This window comes from Neopelma chrysocephalum, unplaced genomic scaffold (genome assembly GCF_003984885.1).
Source record: "Neopelma chrysocephalum unplaced genomic scaffold, ASM398488v2 Primary Assembly neopelma1_75, whole genome shotgun sequence".
Classification (NCBI taxonomy): Eukaryota; Metazoa; Chordata; class Aves; order Passeriformes; family Pipridae; genus Neopelma; species Neopelma chrysocephalum.
Genome location: NW_020897736.1, coordinates 3,105,394 through 3,126,652, shown reverse-complemented (window position 1 = coordinate 3,126,652; position 21,259 = coordinate 3,105,394). Strand labels below are relative to the sequence as shown.

General features: G+C 40.1%; 1 protein-coding gene across 2 annotated transcripts in view; it reads left to right on the top strand.

Moving 5' to 3' along the window:
- Positions 1–4,005: 4,005 nt before the first annotated feature.
- The window catches only part of SCG3 (secretogranin III), a 28,414-nt gene continuing 11,160 nt past the window's right edge, over positions 4,006–21,259 (top strand). Inside the window, exons 1-8 of one of the 2 annotated variants that reach the window (XM_027688628.1) lie at positions 4,006–4,209; positions 4,885–4,937; positions 5,492–5,537; positions 5,632–5,847; positions 6,889–7,031; positions 8,222–8,383; positions 8,701–8,878; positions 10,738–10,854. In XM_027688628.1, the coding sequence (XP_027544429.1) occupies positions 4,125–4,209; positions 4,885–4,937; positions 5,492–5,537; positions 5,632–5,847; positions 6,889–7,031; positions 8,222–8,383; positions 8,701–8,878; positions 10,738–10,854 (1,000 nt within the window). In that variant the 5' untranslated portion in view covers positions 4,006–4,124. The remainder of the gene's footprint in view (positions 4,210–4,884; positions 4,938–5,491; positions 5,538–5,631; positions 5,848–6,888; positions 7,032–8,221; positions 8,384–8,700; positions 8,879–10,737; positions 10,855–21,259) is intronic. The other variant, XM_027688627.1, reaches the window with a different exon arrangement.

Below are 21,259 nucleotides of genomic sequence, written 5' to 3'. Positions count from 1 at the left end.
GCTGATGCTAAATGAACAGAAGCCTTGTTACTTTTGGTCGTTTGGTACCCAGAGAAGTGATTTCAATTAATAGAAAAAGCTCCTCCTTTCTTTGTCAGACACGGTCACATCCCAGCTCTGCTCTGACACACTGACGTGCCCTCTGGTCTGTAGCTGCTGCAGGACTGTGGCTGGGATGGAACTGGGCATTCACTGGCAAAACAAGGAAATGAACTGCGAAAGAAGGATGACCAATAACTTTTATAGATACTTCACACAACAAGGGAAAAAGTGCCTCTAACCCATTCATGTTTACCCGATCTGTTGGGATATGCCTTTCCAAATAAGTGTAATGAAATATTCAGCCTGTTGCAAAAAGATATATTCAGATACTCTCTGCTGTATTTTCTAACAGAATTGTTTTTTTCTCTCACTGTTTTTCTTGTGAACAAGGGGAAAGCATAGTGCCACTTAAATATGTGCATCAGCCGTCCCACCAAAGACATCAGACTAAAATAACACTGTATCTATAGAGTTTTGCATGCTTAATTCCATTTTAGCAACCCACATGAGCCTTTTCCAGTCACATATACTTTTCTGAAACAAAATTAGTTGACATTTTCTGGTTTGTGTTTCAGTTCAAAGGTGGGTTGTTTTTTTTTCTAGAGAAGGTGGGGAAGAAACTGAAGTAATCCCTTCTGAGTTATGTGTTTCCAAGGAAAAAGTATCCCTCCATATCCAACATACGTCTGGCCAGAAAATCATGCTGACAATCAGAATTGTAAATTGGTTTATTATCAGAAAAAAAGCCAAAGTGGAACAAACTGAAGTCAGTAGGTTTAAAATTGTGAGAAGTTGGTGTTTCCTTTTTTCATTATTTTTATCGATTCTAGGGTCATTAAGTCCTTCTCTTTGCCTTAAGTGTTGTAGAAATAAATGCTGCATGTAAAATGACTTGTAGAGCACAAACCCTCAGGCTTGTATGTGGTTAATTTCTCATGCTGTTGATGAGTGCATTGAAATCAAGAGGACTATTCATAGTGCACACATACGTGCAAAATACATGACTTATTGTCAGATGATTATAGATATGCCTAATGCCTTGCATAAAGATCACCAGTAAACTTTCCAACATTTTTTTCCTTTTAAGCACTAGATTATTTAGTATATAATTTACATAAAAGGAGATAAACTGAGACAAGGTAGAAAATGAAAATCCACAAAAGTAAGGAATATCTACCACATAGGCATAAACTTGGCAAGGTAGGTTGTTGGCTTGTTTGTTTTTTTCCTGCTTTCATCTGCCTACTGTTTTCATCAGCTAGATGAAATACTTTGAAGTGTGGTTATAAAACAACTGCAAAAATAGCACTGAAAGGCTGAATTTCAGTTATTTCTCTAGGCTTGATATCAACTGCTCTCACCACAGTAAGAAACATTCTAATTGTCATTCCTGCAAGTTCTCCTTGGCATCTGATAGGCAAGTGGTATTCTTTCTGGCTCATGAATCATCACTGCAAATAAATAGTTCTAGAATAGAAAATTGGGTTGATTGTGTATGAGCCAAAATAGAATCCAAAATAGAAAAGCTTATGCTCTGCACCGTGTTGTCTCTGTGCTGGGCAGAGGAGTGTGTAGTAGTAGATGATATAAATGATGCCAAATGAAAACAGATGTAACGAGAAACAAAGACAGCACTTTTACCCATCTTTTTTCTCTGATGATTAAACCTATTTTGTCATAATTAGCAGAGATTATGTGTTATCTGTCACATGTCACACAAGCTCACCGGGAGTGAGGAGCTCAGAGTGCCAAAGCAGAGCGGGGCAGGGCAGGTGTGCTCTGTGCTCACAGCTGTGTCTGTGAGTGCGTTGCCTCTGTGTGTTCCCCATGAGCAGGGAAAGGGGTCATGTCCAAGGTTTTAGTGATGGTGTTGCTGGTTTCCAATTCTTTTCTCTCCCCACCATCTGTCCAGGCCCCTACAGAGTCCTTCTGCATCACTCCTTGTTAGAGAGGCTTGGCAAAGCAAGAGCTGATTTAGTGCTAAGGAAATAAACTATGGATCTGGGAAATAGTATGGAAAAGATTTCACAGAAATAGAAACGTTTATCACATAAACAGAAGTATATCCTGTAAAACAAACACATTTGAACACAATAAGATGTGTCATTACACAAAAAGCCATATGGAGACATATCACATAAACAGGTGTATTTTTGACCTGCACCTTCTTTGTGCTGTTGTATCCAATGAGAGTTCCTTTTCTGATCTCCCTGCTTTACAGCTACCTTGATTCCAGCAAGGTTAAAATACACTTATTGCTTTTGTATTGTACAGAACTTTTGTCCAAATGACTAAATGGGCAGAGTCTTAGCAATGGATGTGCATTTACAATGCATCGTAGGAAGTGTTTGAGTGGAATAGAAGTAAATACCAGGAAGGGTAAATGGAGAGAAAGTACACATTTTTGTAACACTGATAACATTGAACAGGCAATGAACCACTGAATCAATACCAAAATGGGATAGAATATAAAGCCACATGGAAATAAGAATTGATCTTTTCATTTGTCTGTATCAGCAACATCCTGCAGTTTTGAATTCTTGTTGCTGTACATACACATCTGCTAAAGATGGCAGGGGAAAAGGTTACCCTATGCTTCCTTGTAGAAGCTGCCCATCTTCTGTGCTTCTAAGGTGAGGGAAGGTTCTGGTTAGTATAATAGTTTTCCTTGTAAGTCACCAAGCAAGCTATTTTTTTCTTATGTACAACACACTGCTTGAAATGTTTTTATCCAAAATACCCTGTAATTCCGAACCCTGGTACAGCTCCAAGAATAGAAGCCTAATGATAGGTAAGGATTCTGGGGTTACCAGTACATTTCTGAGAGTTATTTTCATTGCTCTGGATCTGTGGAAGACTAATTTATAGAAGTGAGTCTGATGTAAGGTAGAGCACTATTTCATCTAAATTATATGCAAAGGCTTGACTATGAAATAGTGGTTGCTAACGGGGGAAAAAAATGCAATTTTTTTAGTGCTTGTGGTCCAGTTAATTATCATTCTCCTACTTTTTTTGTGTGTTCTCCACAGCTTATACTACAGTAATATTATATATTGATAAGGGATTGAACAGTTCCACTGTGTTCCTGGCTTTCAGTTGTGAAAGCTCTGATCTTTTCCATCTCTTCAAACAGTGTTTAGCCATTTTTTTGACAGTTAGCAAGCACTGAGATTTCTAATATTAAAGTGTTTTCATCTGCCCACTGCATGCATGCACTTGTGACTACAAAACTATGAGGTCTTTTCTGAAGAAAAACCACCGGGATTTATTTTGGAAGCAGACCCTGTAGTTCTGAAGAGCTACCGCTGCGATCCTTTGTTCTGCCGTGAAACGGCAAAAATGTCTTCCCCCGATCCCTACGGATTTGCTGGTGCTCTGTGCCCGCAAGGGCTAAACTTTAATATTGAAAATGTTGAGAATTATTGTCTTTTAATGATGCTTATCGTCATTTGCCCTACTGCCTTTTTTTAACCCTAAATTTTAAAAGAGTGAGACGTGCGATGATTAAACTTGTGACGTCCTCTCTTTGTAGTGAAAAGAAGATGATGATGAAGATTGATGACGGTGCCTTTGCTGGAAAGGGATGAAATAGGTGGAAGTGATTCACGGGCCTCCCCTGAGGGGACAAATTCCACCTCTCCAGCTCCAAGCGCGGGTGCGGCGCAGCCCTCGGAGGCTGATGGCGCTGCCGGGGGTGGTCGCGCCGGGCGGGGGTGGCCGCAGCCCGTGGCCGCAGCCCGTTCCCGGAGCCCTGCCCGCCCCTCTCCGCGCACCCCCCGAGTGCCCCACAGCCCCCCGGGTGCCCCACAGCCCCCCGGGTGCCCCACAGCCCCCCGGCCGCCCTCCCCGGCGCCGGGCAGGAGCTGAGGGCCGCGGGAGCCGCGCATGCTCCGCGCCCGGCCCGCCCCCGTCTCCTCCCCGCGCCCGGGGCCGGCGGCGGGGCCGGGCTCGACCATTTCTGCGGGCGCGGGGACGCGGGGCCGAGCCCCGGGCAGCGCCTTCCCCGAGCTTCAGCACCGCGGGCCGGACAGCGCCCGAGCGGCTCCCGCGGGGCCCCGCCGAGGGCCTCGATCCCCCGCACGATGTTCCTCCGGCTGGCGGTCGCGGTGCAGGTGCTGTCGCTGCTGGCGAGCCGCGCTCACGGCTTCCCCAGACCCGCGGGCAAAGGTAAGCGCCTGCCCCTCAGAGCCCGCTCCGCGGGTCTGCGGGTGCGGAAAGTTCCGCGGGGTGGAGAGGGAGGGGAGAGAAAACTTTCCTTCCACTCGGCGAAAAGCGATGAGGTCCCAAAGCGACAAAATTCCCGGCACTGATCGCTGAAGTTGCAATCTGATATTAAAGTGAAGGGAGAGGTGCTGGTAGAGGGAAAAGCTCTGAATTTTTTCGGTGTTCTCCAAGCAGTGTTTTCATCCGTTCTACTGCGGCGTTTGCACGAGTCTTTCTTGCTCCCTGTCTCCCCCGGTATTCTGGATGGAAGAGATTTTTAATCTCTTGGTTGTGCCAATCCGATTATTGCTATTTTAGTCGATCTCTTCCAGCATTTTTCTCCAATTTGTGAGTTTTCTCATCAGAAAGAGGTTGATGAGTCTGTATCTCTATTTCTATTACATCTTCTGCAGAACTTCTCCCTCTGCCCCAATCATAGTTTATTTAAATGTTTGACTTTTTAATTGTGTTCTCATTCTTCTAGGAACACTGATTTTTTTTTTTTTCAAGAACCAGCAGTTGGCATCCTATTTAAGACACTGTTTTTTATGGGAGAAAACTATGAATTAAGAAAAAATGTGCCTTTTGTAGTCGCATGTACCATATAACTGAGTATATATGTGTGTGTGTTTATTCTAGATAAAGCTATACACAACAGACAATTAAGTGTAGAAAGACCTTTGGAGGAACAGGTGAGTGAAAGAAAAAATATTTACAATGGTTTTTTTGTTATGGTATTCCCATAGAATTTTGAGCCTTTCAAGTACCGAATCCCTGAATATCCCTGAGTTAAAAGTAGATATGTCAGTAAAGTGATTATTTATGGTGTTGAATACAAAATATAGTTTCAATAATTTTTAAAAACTGGAATATGGAGTTTCCCTGTCCAGCATTCCAAAAACAGGTTGTTAGCTCCAACAGCTCACAGGTGTGCCACCCCTTTGTATTGACATCCTGTGGGAATATAGCATGAGCTTGGAATGAAGAAGGAAAATGTAACTGGCATTTATCTTAAAATGGGAAGTTTGTTGCAGCTTCTTGTAGTGTGTGATTCTGATCAGAGATGGGGGGTACTGACAGAAAGTGCCAAGTGCTCAGTTCTGTTCTACTTATTCAGGCAAACTTCTTAATAATATTGAGTGAAAACCAGACACTAAGGATTCTGCTGGTATTGATAAATTAAGAGATCACACATTTTATTCCTTCTGCCTGTTCTTGTTTTATTTGTTTTATTTTTGTGTATTAGATTGCTGAAGCTGAGGCAGACAGGAATAGGAAAACAACTCCCACAGGTAAAATATCTTTCCTGGTTTTATAGCAATATTCGTAATGGTATTCAAAGAGGTGTAAGGTTTTATGTTATGTGTGCATTGATATATTTTCCAGAAAATAAGCCAGAGTTCAGGAATTATTCCTTTGTTGATGACCTGAACCTGCTAAAATCAGTAGCAGAAAGAGAGAGGAATGAAAAGGAGAGGGAGTCAATTAGAAGCTCTTTGTACGAACAGCAACTGGCCGTTGATGATGCAGACTCCACCAAGAACCGCAGGCTAGTGGATGACTATGACTCCACTAAAAGTGGGCTGGATTATAAATTCCAAGGTATTCAATAATCATCTTTCAGTGACTTCTAGGTTAGACTTCTCTTGCAAAGTGACTGCTGTCATGAATGTTGTACTCAGCACCAAACATGAGCTTTTTGTGTTACTGGAGTGCAGTTTCAATTATTTCCAGTTGTGGAAGCTTGTTGTCTTACAATTAGGTTTTGAAACACCGTACAAAAGAATTGCTGTTGATTTTCAGCCTTCTTCCTTGGAGGAAAATCTAGCTGTGTAATTTGTATTATGTGTTTTAGTAATTTAGATTTGATGGAAGGAAAATGGGACATATTTTTAAATGAAAATCTATTTATTCTGGTTTGAGAGGAAGAAGCACCTTTACATGCAGCTAAATCACATATATTTATTCCAAATGTTATGTGCAGTGTTAGATAATTCTCCTCATCATAAAGCTAAAAGAAATTACCAAAGGCAAAAAAATACTTGCCTTTGCTACAGGAGTGTTTAATTGATTTGTAGTTTAAGTGAGTCCTCTGAGAGTTGTAAGCAGCATTTAACTCAGGATATTTTTAATTATATCAAAGTATCCTGATCACAGATCAAAGCTTACTCATCATGTTGTCTCTCCCATTGTCATTATGATATTATTTGCCATAAGTCATGATTACATAATTAAAAGTTTCTTTTCTGAAATTCAAACAAGAAGATCATGTGCAGTTTGTCATGATTTGATTTCATCTAAGTGGCCATACAATGAAATTAGATACCAGGAAGGCACATATAAGTGAATATGGGAGCAGTGCTCTCTCATTCTTACAATTTTTTCTATAAACAGGAGAGTATGCTCCTAATATTCATCTCTGCTCTTTTGACAAAGTTGGTCAGAAAGATATTTTTCAGATATGGAAAATGGACACATTGTGATGTAATGGCTTGCAAAGTGTGTATCAAAGTATAGTCCTAGTGTGTCTAAAAAATGCAGCTTTGTTCTGAAGAGAAGAACATGTGGGCAGATATTTTTACAAGATGTTTAATCCAAATTAGTTAGGACAGTCAGCACACAGTTAAACTATAATCCTTTCAGATGATCCAGATGGCCTCCATCAATTAGATGGCACTCCTTTGACTGCTGAAGACATTGTTCAAAAAATTGCTGCAAGAATTTATGAGGAAAATGACAGAGGAGTGTTTGACAAGATTGTTTCAAAACTTCTAAATCTGGGGCTAGTAAGTATCTTGTTAATACTTCATTTAGCAGTTTTGTGGGTTGGTTTAATGCTCTTTTAAAAAACAATTTGGGCAAACACTGTGTGTAATACTGACTTGAGTGAAAATGAATGGGATTCAGGCTCTAGGCAAATTTCTGAATTCATTTGGGCACACTGGTTTAGTTCTGCAATAACATTGCTGTTCCTGTGGTGGCTTTGCAACAAAATAGGCCAAACTGCAGAATGTTTCTGGTATTGAGAAAACATTCACTGGTTGTACTCCTCCCATGTCTGCCCTCATTTTTACTTTAACTTCTCTTCCGATTTTCACTGAATTCTTCTGTACTATTAATTTCTGTATTTAAGGGGGAAAGGTTTGAGCTCATTCTTATCCACCTACTAATTAGTGTCATCAGCAAACATATCATGTTGCTGGTTTGTTGAGGTTATATTATGTCACTGATTTTTAGCAAGACTGGATTTGTCTCTGACCTCTGGATGTCTCAGTGGCTTTAGCCACGGCCATGTGGGATTCTTGTATCTTAAAATATTGACCTGATGTTTTCTGCACTAGATTTTGCAGTTAGCTATTGCATGCTGCACCCCATTGATTACAGAGGGAGCTGTGGGACAGATGCATAGTAGAGTTCTTTTTCAAGTGGCAGCTGTTACAAAGCAAAGACAAAACATTTTGATGATGCCATAGAAAGCTATTTGTTTTTTTCCCTTTCTATATCACTGTATATAGATGTGTTGCAGAACTGTACATAGATGTACATAGATGTGTTGCAGAACATACATACTTTATATACACAAATGTACACACATGTAGGGAGGTATGACACACTTGCAGTTCAGTCTTTCAAGCTGCACTCCATTGTGTTAAGCCCTAAATAGATTTATTTTCCTGTTGAAGGCTGTATCTGTGGATGGATGGGTTTTATGTACACACAGTGTATTTGGTGTGTGTTTCTATGTGTGTATATATGTATGTGTGGGTATGTTTATATAAATATAGACATGTATATATGTCTATATATATACATATATACACACACATTGGTGAAGATACCACGCCTAATTTGGTTGTGCTTTTTGTGAAGCAAACATATTTAAAGCAATCTATTTGCAAAGCTCGGGTTTCATATTGATGTTTCATCTAGGAGAAGCACAGTATTCTATGAGTACTCTGCACAAATATTTCAACAGATCACAGAGAGTCAGGCCTATACCCTGGAGGATGAAGTGGCAGAGGTTTTACAACAGCTAATTGCAAATGAAGCAAAGGAACGTGAGAAGGAGTCTGAAGACTTTGATTACACTGCAAGCAGAGCAGACAGTGATCCAAAGGAAAAGCAACAGGAAAGAATGGTAATTTCTTAGCTAATGATTTTATCTTCCTTGCCAAATAGTACTAGTAAACCAATACACTGCTTCCTTTAGGGAATAATTAGTTCAATCTGGAAACTAAAGGGGTTCTTAAAGAAATTCTGTTAGACACAAAATGAACCGTGAGTTTGGAGTTTAAGCCAGATGTCAAATTGAAATAACTTTGAGAACATAGTATAGTCTTCACCTTGCAATTAGGAACATGTTGGCATGAGGTTGTGATACAATTTCTTGCTCTAGTAACTCTCTCACCAAAAGCAATGTGCTTATAGATATCTGTTTTTATATCTTTTGTGGAGACACCAAGCAAATCTTATCAGGATAGTATCATTAATGGAGAGATTGATGATACACTGGATAACACATGGTCATCATCTAATATCTTGGAAAGAAGAAATGAGCTGCCTTCTGAAGATAATTTTGAAGACCTCCAATACTTTCCAAATTTTTACGCACTATTAAAAAGTCTTAACTCAGGTGAGCTCATCATGTATTTACAGAATTATTTAGGAAAAAAGAAAATTAAGATTCTCTGTGTTTTCTCTTTTCCCTTCCCCACAACTTCCCTAGTTGCAAGACCATGTGCTTTGAAAATGTTCTCTAATACGTATAGCAGAAACTAATTTGATTAGTAATTTTGATGGCAAAACATTGGGAGGAACAGCACTCAGAACTGCAAAGAGTGTGACCTAGGCAGCCCTTCCCATCTTGTGCTGTGTGATTCAGGAGTCCTGAATTCTTTTCATTCCCGTAAGGACATGGTGAAAAACTGGCAAACTGTTTTCTCCAGAGATCATTCCAGTAACATTTGAGTCTTCTAAGCCAACAGAGGTACAAGTAAGCCACAGCAGAATTCTCGCTGTGATGGTACCAGTAAATGAGTCTGAGCCTTCCAGCCTTTTCACAAACCACAGGTTTGCTGTTTATTGCAGTGAAAGCTCTGCACGTCTCTTCCTATTCCGGTGCTGGACATCACTGCCTTCCAGTCATTGCAGGCAGGACTGTGGCACCTTGCCACAGCCCCTTTGTCAGCACCCACTCTCTGCAGCCACACACACACACACACACTTATTTTTGTGTGTATGTGTGTTCATTCTGTAGATTCTCTGTCCTGCAGGAGCCTTAATATTGCTTCAAACTGTCCCCATAAACACCTGAGTGGAGAGCTAAAATGAAAAACCCGAGGGCACATTTTGCTCAAGTCCAACCTACAGACTTCATATTCTTCCTGTTCTTTTCATTTTCCCATGGTGGTTTTGCATGCTAGCTCTTCTCCTTTTTCTGCTCACAAAGCAGAAAGGTGTGTTGGGTTTAGCAGGTTATCAAGCAAATCGAGCCAGGTCCCACTGGCTGCACATCCCTGCCTTGCCTCCTGCTTTATGCTGTTCTCCTGTCAGGTCATATCAAGCTGGAGGAGAGGGATTCACTTGCATCCTACAGCTGTGGGATAAATTGCAGGCAGCAATAAAAAGCCTGTTCAGCAGCCCTCAGAGTGGCTGGCCCTCTGCCAAGGCTGGGAGTGTGTTTCTGGCTGTCCCTGACTGACAGTGCCCCTGGCTCTGTTAGGTCCTTGTGTGATAACCTGGGGAGTGGGAACAGCTTTTGCAACTGTGTAATGGGGCAGTTTCATGCTGCTAATGCAGAAATAGCAGCAACATTGTTCAGCTAAACAAAGGTATTGTTCAGGTAAACACAGTGGTAAAAGAAAAGCTAAGAAGCAGGTAAGCATGGGCAAGAATGGGTTTTTATAATAGAAAATAATTGTTTGTATCACTTCCTGAAGTCATGATCCTCTCAACCATGTAATATTACGTTGTCCCAGTACATGAGTCATGGACTTGTGCGTGGTAACAATCTCATTTGAAACACTTTATATTTTTATTATTGAACCCATGGATCTTGTAGGAGAAAGGATCTCTGAACTCATACAGAGCCAGACTGGTCTACAAAATAGTTCACAAACAAATAAAAGAAAGATGAAAGAAACTGTAGAAAACTCTACTCTCTGATCAGCAATTTGGACTGTCAGGTCACTTCATCTCAGTGTGTTTAGTGTTCTTAGCTGTAAAATGGAATGAATACCATTGGCCTTCCATAGCACAGCCCTTCAAGACACAAAGCTGTAAAGAAGATCTAAAGCCTGAAGCTTTAAAGTATATTCAGCTGTGCTTTGCAGGAAGAGTTTATATGTAAGTTCTCTTTGCTAATCCAGCACAGCATTTTCTCTTTCAGTGAGTAGGTCATTCTTTATGCAGGAAGTTTGCACCGTTTGCAGAACTGAGTTTTCCCAAGTTGCCTGAAGTCTCTGACTAATTTTGCTTCATCCCCTCACACAGAGACAGAGACAAAAGAGAAAGAGACCTTGATAACTATCATGAAAACCCTGATTGATTTTGTGAAGATGATGGTTAAATATGGAACAATCACACCAGAAGAAGGAGTTTCCTATTTGGGTGAGAATGCTATTTTCTTACTCTAACAACAGTGATAACTATCTTCTCATCTTCCTTGCTCTTATAAAACCTGCTTCAGCTTTGTTCATGTTTTAAAGCTGTACTTCTAAATGATTGATCATCCACTATAGTGTGTTTAATTCCATACTGCTTTAATACTTCCATCTAACGAAGGGAAGGTAATTTGTGTCACATGTAAGTAGCCAGAATAGATGGGACTTAATGCTATGATTGTCTACCAAGTAAAACTCCTTCCATCTAGGAAAAGTGTTACATTTTGGCACAGGACTCTTTCCTGGATCCATTTTAGAGTCTGTGGCTATGTAGGTATCGTAAAATCGTTGTAATTTCCCAAAGAGGGAATTTGGAACACCCTGGTTTTGTTCTTGTTTTGTTTTGTTTTGTTTTGTGTCTCACACACCTTTCCTGGCTTTGACAAACTCTCTTCCATTTACTGTTGGTAGCCTTTCTACGTAAACAAGCAGACCTACAGAAGAAGGGCTCATCTGCATAAATTCTGCACAATCCTTTCATTTTTCTGAAGTTTTCCTGGTCTGGCTTAGTCTGAAAAGTTTTTGTTTACATCAGGGCAATTTCTCAGCTTCATAAATCAACCTGTCACAGAGATAGAACTGGCAATGATCTTTCATGGCTTCTCCAGGCTTGTCTGATCTGAGCCATTGCAGATACATGGTTGATGGATGCAACTGTAACTGTACAGACTGATTATCACTTACTTGGCTACAAAAGATCCAGTGCATCATGACTCACATTCAGTACATGATTGCACTTCCTCTCCAAAGAATTCATTAGATCTCTGACCAAGACTATCCTTTTATTTTCCATGAGAAGTCCTTGAATTTTGGAATATCTGGACAAGTTATGCTGCAGTTCAGCTCTTTATTTCTCTGTCTACCCGTGCATTTAAAGAAAGATGCACATAAAGAAATGGTGGGTTTTAAGCACAGTTTTTTTGGTGTCATTCTGCAAATGAAGATAGTATGACTTGAGCAGATATTGCCCTCACTGATAGTGTTGTGCCAAAACTTAATAGGCCACATTCATCCCTGACACAAGGCCACTCAGATAATGGAATTATTTCCTACTAAAATTCAGAGCAGTTGTTCACGTTGGCTTTACTTTGAGTAAATAAATACTGTAACCCTGGAAACAAATTGCCACGATGACATAGTACAGAAGGCAGGGATTAGGTTAAGAGTTTCAGAGGTCTGATTTAGTCTGGATTTAAAGTAAGACTATCAACTGATGTATCCAGACTCTGCCTTGCAAATGAGTGATTTATGCAGAGATGGGTTTTTTGCTCTATCAAAGGAACTTACTGTAGTGGAAAAAGCTTTCTCATAGGTCTCAAGTTGCTTCTGTGGTATTCTTTTTTTAGACTTGCTGTTGAGAAATTACTTTAAAGCTGACCTTCATTTATTGAACTGATATTCTCAAATACTCAAGGAGAGCATCCACAGGAGCATGTTAGCCTCTTGCACTATCCTTGAGCATGGCAGCAATTTTATTGCCACTCTTATTCAACTAAAAGTTATACACTAAGTAATACTTGGATATGTACTGTGTATCTTGGTGCAGGTTGGGTCAAGGAATTGATGCCCAGCTGTGTTTATTTATAGCAGATAAGGGAATTAGTATGAATATGTCTCAGAGAGAAGAATCAATTTTAAAAATTGGCAGCTTTTTGTTGTTCTCTCAGTCCAAAATCAGTGAGCAGATTCCATGCTAGTTGATGGAAAATACCTACTGGGTCAATGCAGATGGATTATATCCTCTTTCCGTTTTATTAAAGTAGGAAACTGCCTAAGTGAATTTTTCCCACTCTGTGTCTGAAGCCGTGCACAAGCTATGTCTGTGAATTATACATTCAAAAAAATAAATCATTTATTGAATCAAGTCACAAGCCTTTTTGCCTTTCACAGGGGTGCAGAGACAGTGAATTTGAATGCATATACCAGTAACAGCTGGCTTGGGATTTGGAAACCACAGCATTATGTCATCATTGTATCTTACTCCAGGGGAAAGTATTTTCCTGCTGCAGTGACTGATGTTATTAGGTTTAGCTTAAAGTTACAAAGGCTCTAGCTGCAGTGTGGTGCAGGAAAAATGCCGATGCACACGCATGAAAAACACAAGGAATAAGTTCATTTTTTAATACACATATTCAATATTACATAATAGATATTTAGAAGCTTTCCATATGCTAAATGTAATCTGTAACAGAACACTGGAAGCCAAAACCAACATATTCATATATATGAAAGACAAGAAAAAATAATGCCTACATTTCCCAGTATGTTTTCAGAAAGTATAGCTCTGGCAGCATTAAAGAGAGACTCTAACAAACTGATATAAAATGTGTGTTCAGCTGAAATGCATCATATTTGATAATTTCCCTGCTGTGGCAAAATGCCACTATCTTCCATCACTCTTTACTTTCTTAGAAATGAATGCTGTATCTTGATGTACAGAGAGCAAATTCTCCTGTGGAGTGAAAGTCTCATGTTTCTAGCCTGCTCAAAGGCTTTCAGGAATCTTTCTAGAAAACCCATCTGCCCTTTGAAGATTGAAAGCTGCTTTAAAATCACTTTTGCAATTAAAAGAATGGGCAAGCATTATTGCTACAGAAAGCATAAGGTAATAAGTCATGACACAGGATCACAGTTACACAGGTGGCTTATGAATGAGATCCAACTGTGGTATCAGTTTACCCAACTTTGGGTTTGTTGTCAGGATCCAGCAAATGCTGCCCAAACAGCTGAACTCCCCTTGCTTGTCCCAGCCTGCTGGAGGCACAGACTGTTATCACTGAACAGGCTGAGTATTGGAAAGGACTTGGGACAGTTACTGAAATGATGTGGCTGTTGGCAAGGGTGCAGTGACAGAGTGCAATGGAAGAGCTGGAATAACTCCACATAGTGACCAGCAGAAAGCAGCAAGAGGCTTTCAGATAAGTTATGACTGATTCAGCATAAAATATTTCATTACTCATGGCATCCATATACCGTTTATGTTGCATAAATAGTTGATACTGATACTGATGCACAACTAACTGATACTCCATGCAGAACTGAAAGGACTGTGTCCTTCACGGTGCTGAGTGCTTGAAGGGAGAAAGTGCTGTTCGAGCCAATAGCGAAACTCACTTTGGTTTCAGCAGAGCAGAATAAGCCATGCATTGCACAGGTACTTGTACTGTCTGAATATTAGGTTGTGAATAATATCCTGCTTCATTTTCCTTCTGTCTATTGTGTAATGTCATGGTGGAGATTCACTCTGATAGCTTTTCTATCAGAGCCATCTATCATAGACCAGATAAATATTAAGGAGATGCTTCATCTACACCACGCGAAGAAGAGGAATTTTTTGTGTGACAAGTGACTTTTCCTATGTATGCCAGACTATATAGCTAGTTTTAAAATGAAAGCATATCAGTCCACTACCATCCTGGTAAAAGCTCTATTTTTAGTAATTATGTAAAGTAAACAATAGTTTTTTAATGCATTTATTTTAATAATATTGTTGTCAGCTTAGAAACAGGAACAAATGTTTTCTGCCAGTTTGTTCAGATACATTTGAAAATCTTTTCCACTAATAAGATTTTTAGAACCATTCTGGGAAATACTTGTCATTAGAGGCTTGTGGACCATAACAAAAATAGAGTTTTCAGAGATGATAGATAAACTCTTAAGAGGCACCAGTGTGTGTATATGAACTCTCTTTACACAGTCCATTAATTACGTTCTCCTGCTGTGCTCTGCTTACAAGAGTAGATCGGTAGCAAATTTACCCACTGCCAACCCAACCAAATGAAAGTTGTATTATCCAATGAATTATTACCCTAGAAATGCAAATTAGTTACATGCACATTATAATCTTGTGTGGAGTTCTCATTTATTGACTAGTACATGTAGCACAAACTTTTGCCATCGGTACTTCTCTGTCTCACAGATACCATAGAAATCTTTGCCGTGATACTGCATAAAATGCATATTTTATCTCATCTTATGATTGAGTTTGGTCATTTTGTTTTCAGTTTCTAAATCAGGGCTTCTGTATCTTCCACAACTGGAGAAAAGAAAGGGACAAAGGGCTGGGAAGAAAATTAAGTTTAAGAATTCTGTAGCCTTGCTCTCTCTGAAGGGGATCACACTTTTTACCTCCTTGCAGTAAAGCATTTAGATTCCTGGAGCCACAGGGTACCACACACAGCCCACAGCAGACTGGCTGGGGAGCAAATCCCCCTTATTTAGGGGGGCTCCAGCTGATCACTGTGCAGTGTTTGAGTCACAACTGCCTTCCTCCATAGACCAAACCAAAGCCACCTCTCACACCTCCTCCCTTTGACTCTGACTCACTGTCAGAATCCACACTGTCCCCCGTGACTGAGTAGGAGATTGTGTTGGTTAGAAATGAGCGTGAACAGATGTCTCTGTTTACCTTTTCCACCCCCATATCATTTGTTCTTCGTGGACAACAGGGAAGAAGAGCAAACTGCAGGGTACACAAGGAACAGGGAGATGGATGGGTCATTGGTGAACTCTGGCTGAGGTATATGAACACTCATTACTTTGGTCCTTTTCTGAAGAACTGTTGGGATATTGTTTTGCTATAATACTCTCTTTTAGGCAGACTGAGGCTGCATGAAAAAAGTCAGGTGAAACAGAAGAGGCAGAAAGTCTCCTATGTGGATTTTTAATATGTCTCTGCCTCTCCATGCTAAGGAATATGAAATAGCTGTTCTTCTTCTTGTGTTCATGCTGTGGTGTCTTCCACAGCTCCACTTGTGGTGAAGGCAAAGCTCTGAAATTTCCCCATTACAGGTCAATGCATGGTAGACACAATCTGGCCTTTTCTTGGGAGAGGAGAACTCGTTTGAATAGTGTGATAATGCCTGAAGTTCTCATCAGCACAGATGCTGCAGGCCAAAGGTCTGATCCTGCTGTTTGTTTAGTCAGCCAAGAACAGGCACAGAGCCAGGAGTGTGAGGCAAAGAGCAGATCACAGCCCAGACTGGCATCATCTTTCCCCTCCTCACTGTGACCCTAAGCTGCTGCTCCCTGATACAGACTGGGATTTCAAAGGGCTGAGGGAAGGTGAGGCTAAAGCAGTGCCAGAGGCTACAAGTGGCATATGAACAGTGTCATGTGGACTTTTTGTTCTCCCCTTCATTTTGACCTGGGTGATGAAGGGCACTGACAATACTTCATACAGGGAACCTATCATGTGTAACACCTTCTTTTTCTTTTTTAAAATTATTTTCTTCAGAGGGCTCTTTCTTGCTACTGTAGGTTTTCTCCATAAGCATTAAAATATTTAACAAAATTTTCCCTATCTGAATTTCCCTTTGGTGATTTTCCTTGCCCAATATTACTTTATCATATGACTGATGCATACAGCTGCCAGTGGGAGTTATTTAATTTCAGGCAGCTCTCTTTTTTCTGCTATTTATTTTGTATCTGATGAACTAAGGTCACACAGATGCCAGTATACTGTGCTGTATGTGAAAAGCACAAATCAGGGGCACCTCAGATGGTGAGAGTGAGCTGAATACTGAGGAGCAGCAGTGATAATAGAAAGTATATGTGAATAGTTAAACTCCAGATGAATTTGCATGGAGGTAAGATAAAAGGATATGGGGACAGAGAGTGTGCAAAGACAGGCAAGACTCTAATCTAGGAATTGTGTTGGCTGCACACACCACTGCAGCTTGAGCTTTTCTTTAGTAGCCTCATCCATGTCTGTCCCATGCTACTTTTGCATTTGCACAAACGTGTGAATGTGGGTTTTTTCCCCCACTACTTAGATCTTATTTCCTATTTTCCCCCATTCAGACTCTCACTGCACAGAAAAACAAATGGGTAGCTATGGCAGCTGATCTCACAAGTCCTAAGAAGCAGGACACTACACACTGCAGTGAACTGGGCATCACCTGAGGGTGACAGTATGTGTGAGAGCATAGTTTTATCAGTATCCATAGGCTCTAAATCTTCTCAGATATGATTTGGGAGAGATCCAGTAGTTTAAGTATCACTATTTGTTTTTCCCACCACATTACATGACTATCAAATCAAGTGTTCAAGAACCCCCAGAAAAATTTTACAGTTCATTCCTTTGCTTATCACAGTCTACCTTTTAAATTTGCAGCTATTTCTTGCAAACAAATTGCCTCTTCTTCCATTTCCTTCACTGCCTCCTTTATGCTTTCCAGACTGGATGCTTAGTAAGAAATCTCCATCTTCTCATAGTGTCTATTTTGACAGGTGCATTCCTTAGTTCCTGAAAATCTAGCTTTTGCATCCTGCCAGGTGGTTTATGTTTCTAAAGGAGGGCAATGCTTTTTATTTTTTTTGCACTGTATTTAATAGCTGCATAAAATCCCCTGCTTTCTGAATTCAGTATGTCTCTGTTGACAGCTGAGCACTGAGCCCATAAGTTCTGATTTGAGATGATTATGTGGGTGCAGGGTAAAGAGAGTGTCACTGAACTTTCAAAACTGAGCTACATCCCACTCCTGCAGGAGAGGCGGCTCTGTGCTGCTTCAGTCCTAAACCATCCTGTTATAAAGGGCATGCTATCAAAACATGTAAAATGTGTCCACAGCTCATGTAGCAGCTTCAGGATGGGAACAGATTAGGAAAGAACTGCACCACAGAGCTCTAGCAGACCTGGAATAATGCAAAGGAAACACTTACAGAATATTGAAAGGATAACTCTGAGAAATAGTCCATGAGGTAGGAAATTTAATAAGGATAATAAAGGAGACTTGGTCAGAGCTTTCTTTACCTCAAAACACATCTATTTAATTATGTTTTGCTTTTGGAGTTGCTTTTAACCTGATTGCTAAGTGATACTGCTGCTGTTTTAATTTCAAGTCACTCTGACCATCTTGCCTGTAATCCATTTACGAGGAATGCCATGACCTGGAGTTTGTCACCTGACATGTCATTCCTCATGGCAGCATTAGGTTTCAGACACACCATCTCAACAAATCAGTCAAACAGGAAGATTCAGAAAGGAAATGCCATATCTTGACATGTAAGCCAGCGAGTTAGAGAGGAGCAGGAGGTTTGCAAGGCTCAGACCCATCTCTATTTTCACAATGGAGGGATTTCTCCTGTTCATCACAGTTTAGCAGTTTATGTGACATATGCATGATATGTATATGAGCTGACTAAAAGTCTAACTCTGCTTTTGGCTACACTGTTGAAAATCCCGTGGATATTGACAGTTCTTGGACCTGCACTCATGTAAAGTAAAAGGCAGATTTGTCCAAAGAACTAATCAGACATGCTCTTCCCACAGAACAGTCACAAGCAAATGCTGTGTTGTCCTGACATTTTTCACAGATGGAAAAAGGCCTTGCAAACTCTTCAGGATCGTTTACTGCAGGAGACAGAAGAGCCCTGGGAGAACTGTGCTTTTTTAATGCCTGCAATATGTGCATCTCACACGAGCAGTCGTCAGCACAACACTTTGCAGCTGAAGCAGTTGTAGTGTATGAACTCATTAAGTAAACTAATTTTTTCACTATCATTAAGATTGATCTCAGGTACCTTGGTGATCCCTTTTCTGCTTTAATAAACAGTCTTTTTATGCTGTATGGAAACAGAACAGCAAAGCAGGCCTTTCTGTGGAAGTTTAATGACATAAAATCTCAGCTTCAGTCAATTTGATGAGGATAGAATGTGAAACTGCCTCCCGGGTACAAGACAATTATGCAGAAGAAAAAAACCTTTGCAGGAAAATTTACAAGAGTCTGGAAAACACCGTGAATCTATCAAGAGAGAAGGGTCCATTTCAGGCTTCCATTACCAATTCCATTAAATACTCAAATGGTTATGTTAGTTTCTGCCCCTCTAATAAGAACAGAGTAATTTAAATTGTATTTTTTTCATGTAGTATCTTTTCCCATGGATTTAGAGGGCATTGCCACAGTGCATTCTCCCAGAGATAAACATTCTGCTTTTATGCAGTTCAGATTTTTGGATATCCATCTTGAAGGACTTCAGAGTTTCCAAAGTGCTGGGAATTTGCATTTTCAGATGCAATTAAGAGGATCTATCAGTGTGTAGAAACTGGACCTAGAATGCCTCAGAATGCCTACTCAAAATAGGAGCCCTCCTGCAGCATGAGTGCTTTAGTGAGTCATCCCAGATCAAACAGTGAGTTAGAAAGTGAGGCAAAGCAGAAACCAGATCTCCTGACTGTGGGTGTCTGGTTCCAGTGATGAGATTATCCTGCTTCCAGAGTAGTGACCTATTTACCCACGTAGGTCACTTCCATTAGCTCAGTGGTTATTGTTCTGTTGTTTTAATTAGTGCCATTTCAAATAAGTGGCCATCTCTGTGGAAAGGTCAGTACCTTTCTAAACTCTTCCTCTGTACAAATGACATTGCTGGGGAAACAACACCGGAGAAGTCATCAATCCTTGTTAGACCTCTGAGTACGACATGCAGTTGCTAAGCTGCTGGCCAGGCACATCTCAGTTGAGGAGATGACTCACTCCATCAGTGTATCTCAGAGCAAACATTGTTCAGCCCTGGCCTAGCCACACATGACAAGTACAAACATGTTTTGAAACAATACCAGCTGTTAAAGCATTAATTCTGAAGCGGGGGAAAGGGCAATAAATCCTGTTCAGGAAGAACTGGGATTCTGTGGTAATATCCTCTCTAGGATATTTATGTAGGTACACCAAACAATCCCCACAAACATGGACAGGCCCACAGAATTAACTCCTCTCTATCACAGAGGAAATATGTCTGCTTATAAATCTTCAGATCCATGTTGATGTGCCACCCAGCCAGCAAGGCAGCTTCGCCATTTCTCCTGTAAAGTGTAGTCCTTGTTAAAAGGCCTGTCATGTCAATTTGTCCATATGTTTACTGACAATAATAAAGCTTTAAAAATGGAACACAGTTGATACCATGTTCAGTCTGGCTTTAGTGGCAAAGCTCAGATCATTAGTGGTCAACGCTGCCTTCATGTCTGCACATGGCTGGAAAGGAATACTGTACTGACAAAGGAGTCAGAGTGAACTCAAATAAAATTGTGAGCCAGATCAAAAGGCTCAGAGAAACTGTAAAACTCCTGATGTGATTTATAGAAGTGACTAAATAATGGAGAAGTATAAACCCGGTTGCCTTCAGTAGCACATGCTGTATGTGGATATGTGTACAACTTTTAAACAATTTATCAACATGAGAAAAACTTTGGAAATATCAGTATGCAGACATTGAAATCTAAAGTTGTCAAAGTAGGTTATAAATCTATCTTGTGGTGAAGTCTTTCTGTTTTCTGCTAATAGAAACTGACTGCAGCAGTGCCTAAATGCAGACACTTTAAAGAAAGAACATGAAAGGCATTTATGAATCAACAGACTTATGTATGTGTGACATTTTAAACTTTTAAATACTCCTATTTCTTTTAAAATACTATATTTAGACTTAAAATTAGGCCTAATTTAATAGATTTTGCCGGATTAAACTCTAAAATCAGTGACATTTTTGCATTTGCATGAATTAGTGAAGGAGAATAATCTATTCACTTGAGCTTACAAAGGGTTTTTAAGTTCTTGACTGTATAATCTTATCCTGAAAACTGTGCCTCTTGCAACAGAGAAATCCTTATATTCCTGTTGAAATACTAGTATGGTACTGATTCAGGATAAAAAATAGAATCTTAAGCTCAGCTGAAAGAAATGTTTATGGTCCTTTCCATAAGCTTTGGATCAAGTGATTAGTGAGGCATCAACACCACCACTATAATTCTAGCTTGTTTTTTTCTTCATCAGTATGTCTGATCCTGCTTGTAACACAGCCCAGACCTGTTTTGTTTAGGACATATGGCAAGGTCAGGAATCACATTGAAAGGATATGTACCAAAATGAAAAGAATTGTCACAAAAACACCATCATGTGATGTAAAATTGAGAGGGTGCAATCAGGCAGGATGCCAGCAAATACTGCTTTCATTTTAATTTTATGTAAATAACATACTATAGAGGACTCAGGCAGACAGGATTATGTGATTTCTCATCAGATGACAGGCACAATTGCTTATGCTGATCTGCCACAAAGAGAAATATGTTTGCTGAAAAACTAGTTTTTAGGTATCAGTGCTGTGTATCTTTCTGAGAAAAAGGATCCTCTCAACTGATGGATAAAATGTTGGCATTACACAGAAAATACGATCTAAAATTTTTACTAGCCCTATTATGTCTATTCTGTCCCAGTTCCCACATCCCATAATGAATATTTTAGCTGTTCATATAAAAGGAATTTTGATATTTCAAAACCAAATCTCTCAAAAATACCCACCAACTAGCTGATATGCATCAAATTTTGAATCCATGTTTAACTGAAGCTTTAAAAAGCTGATAA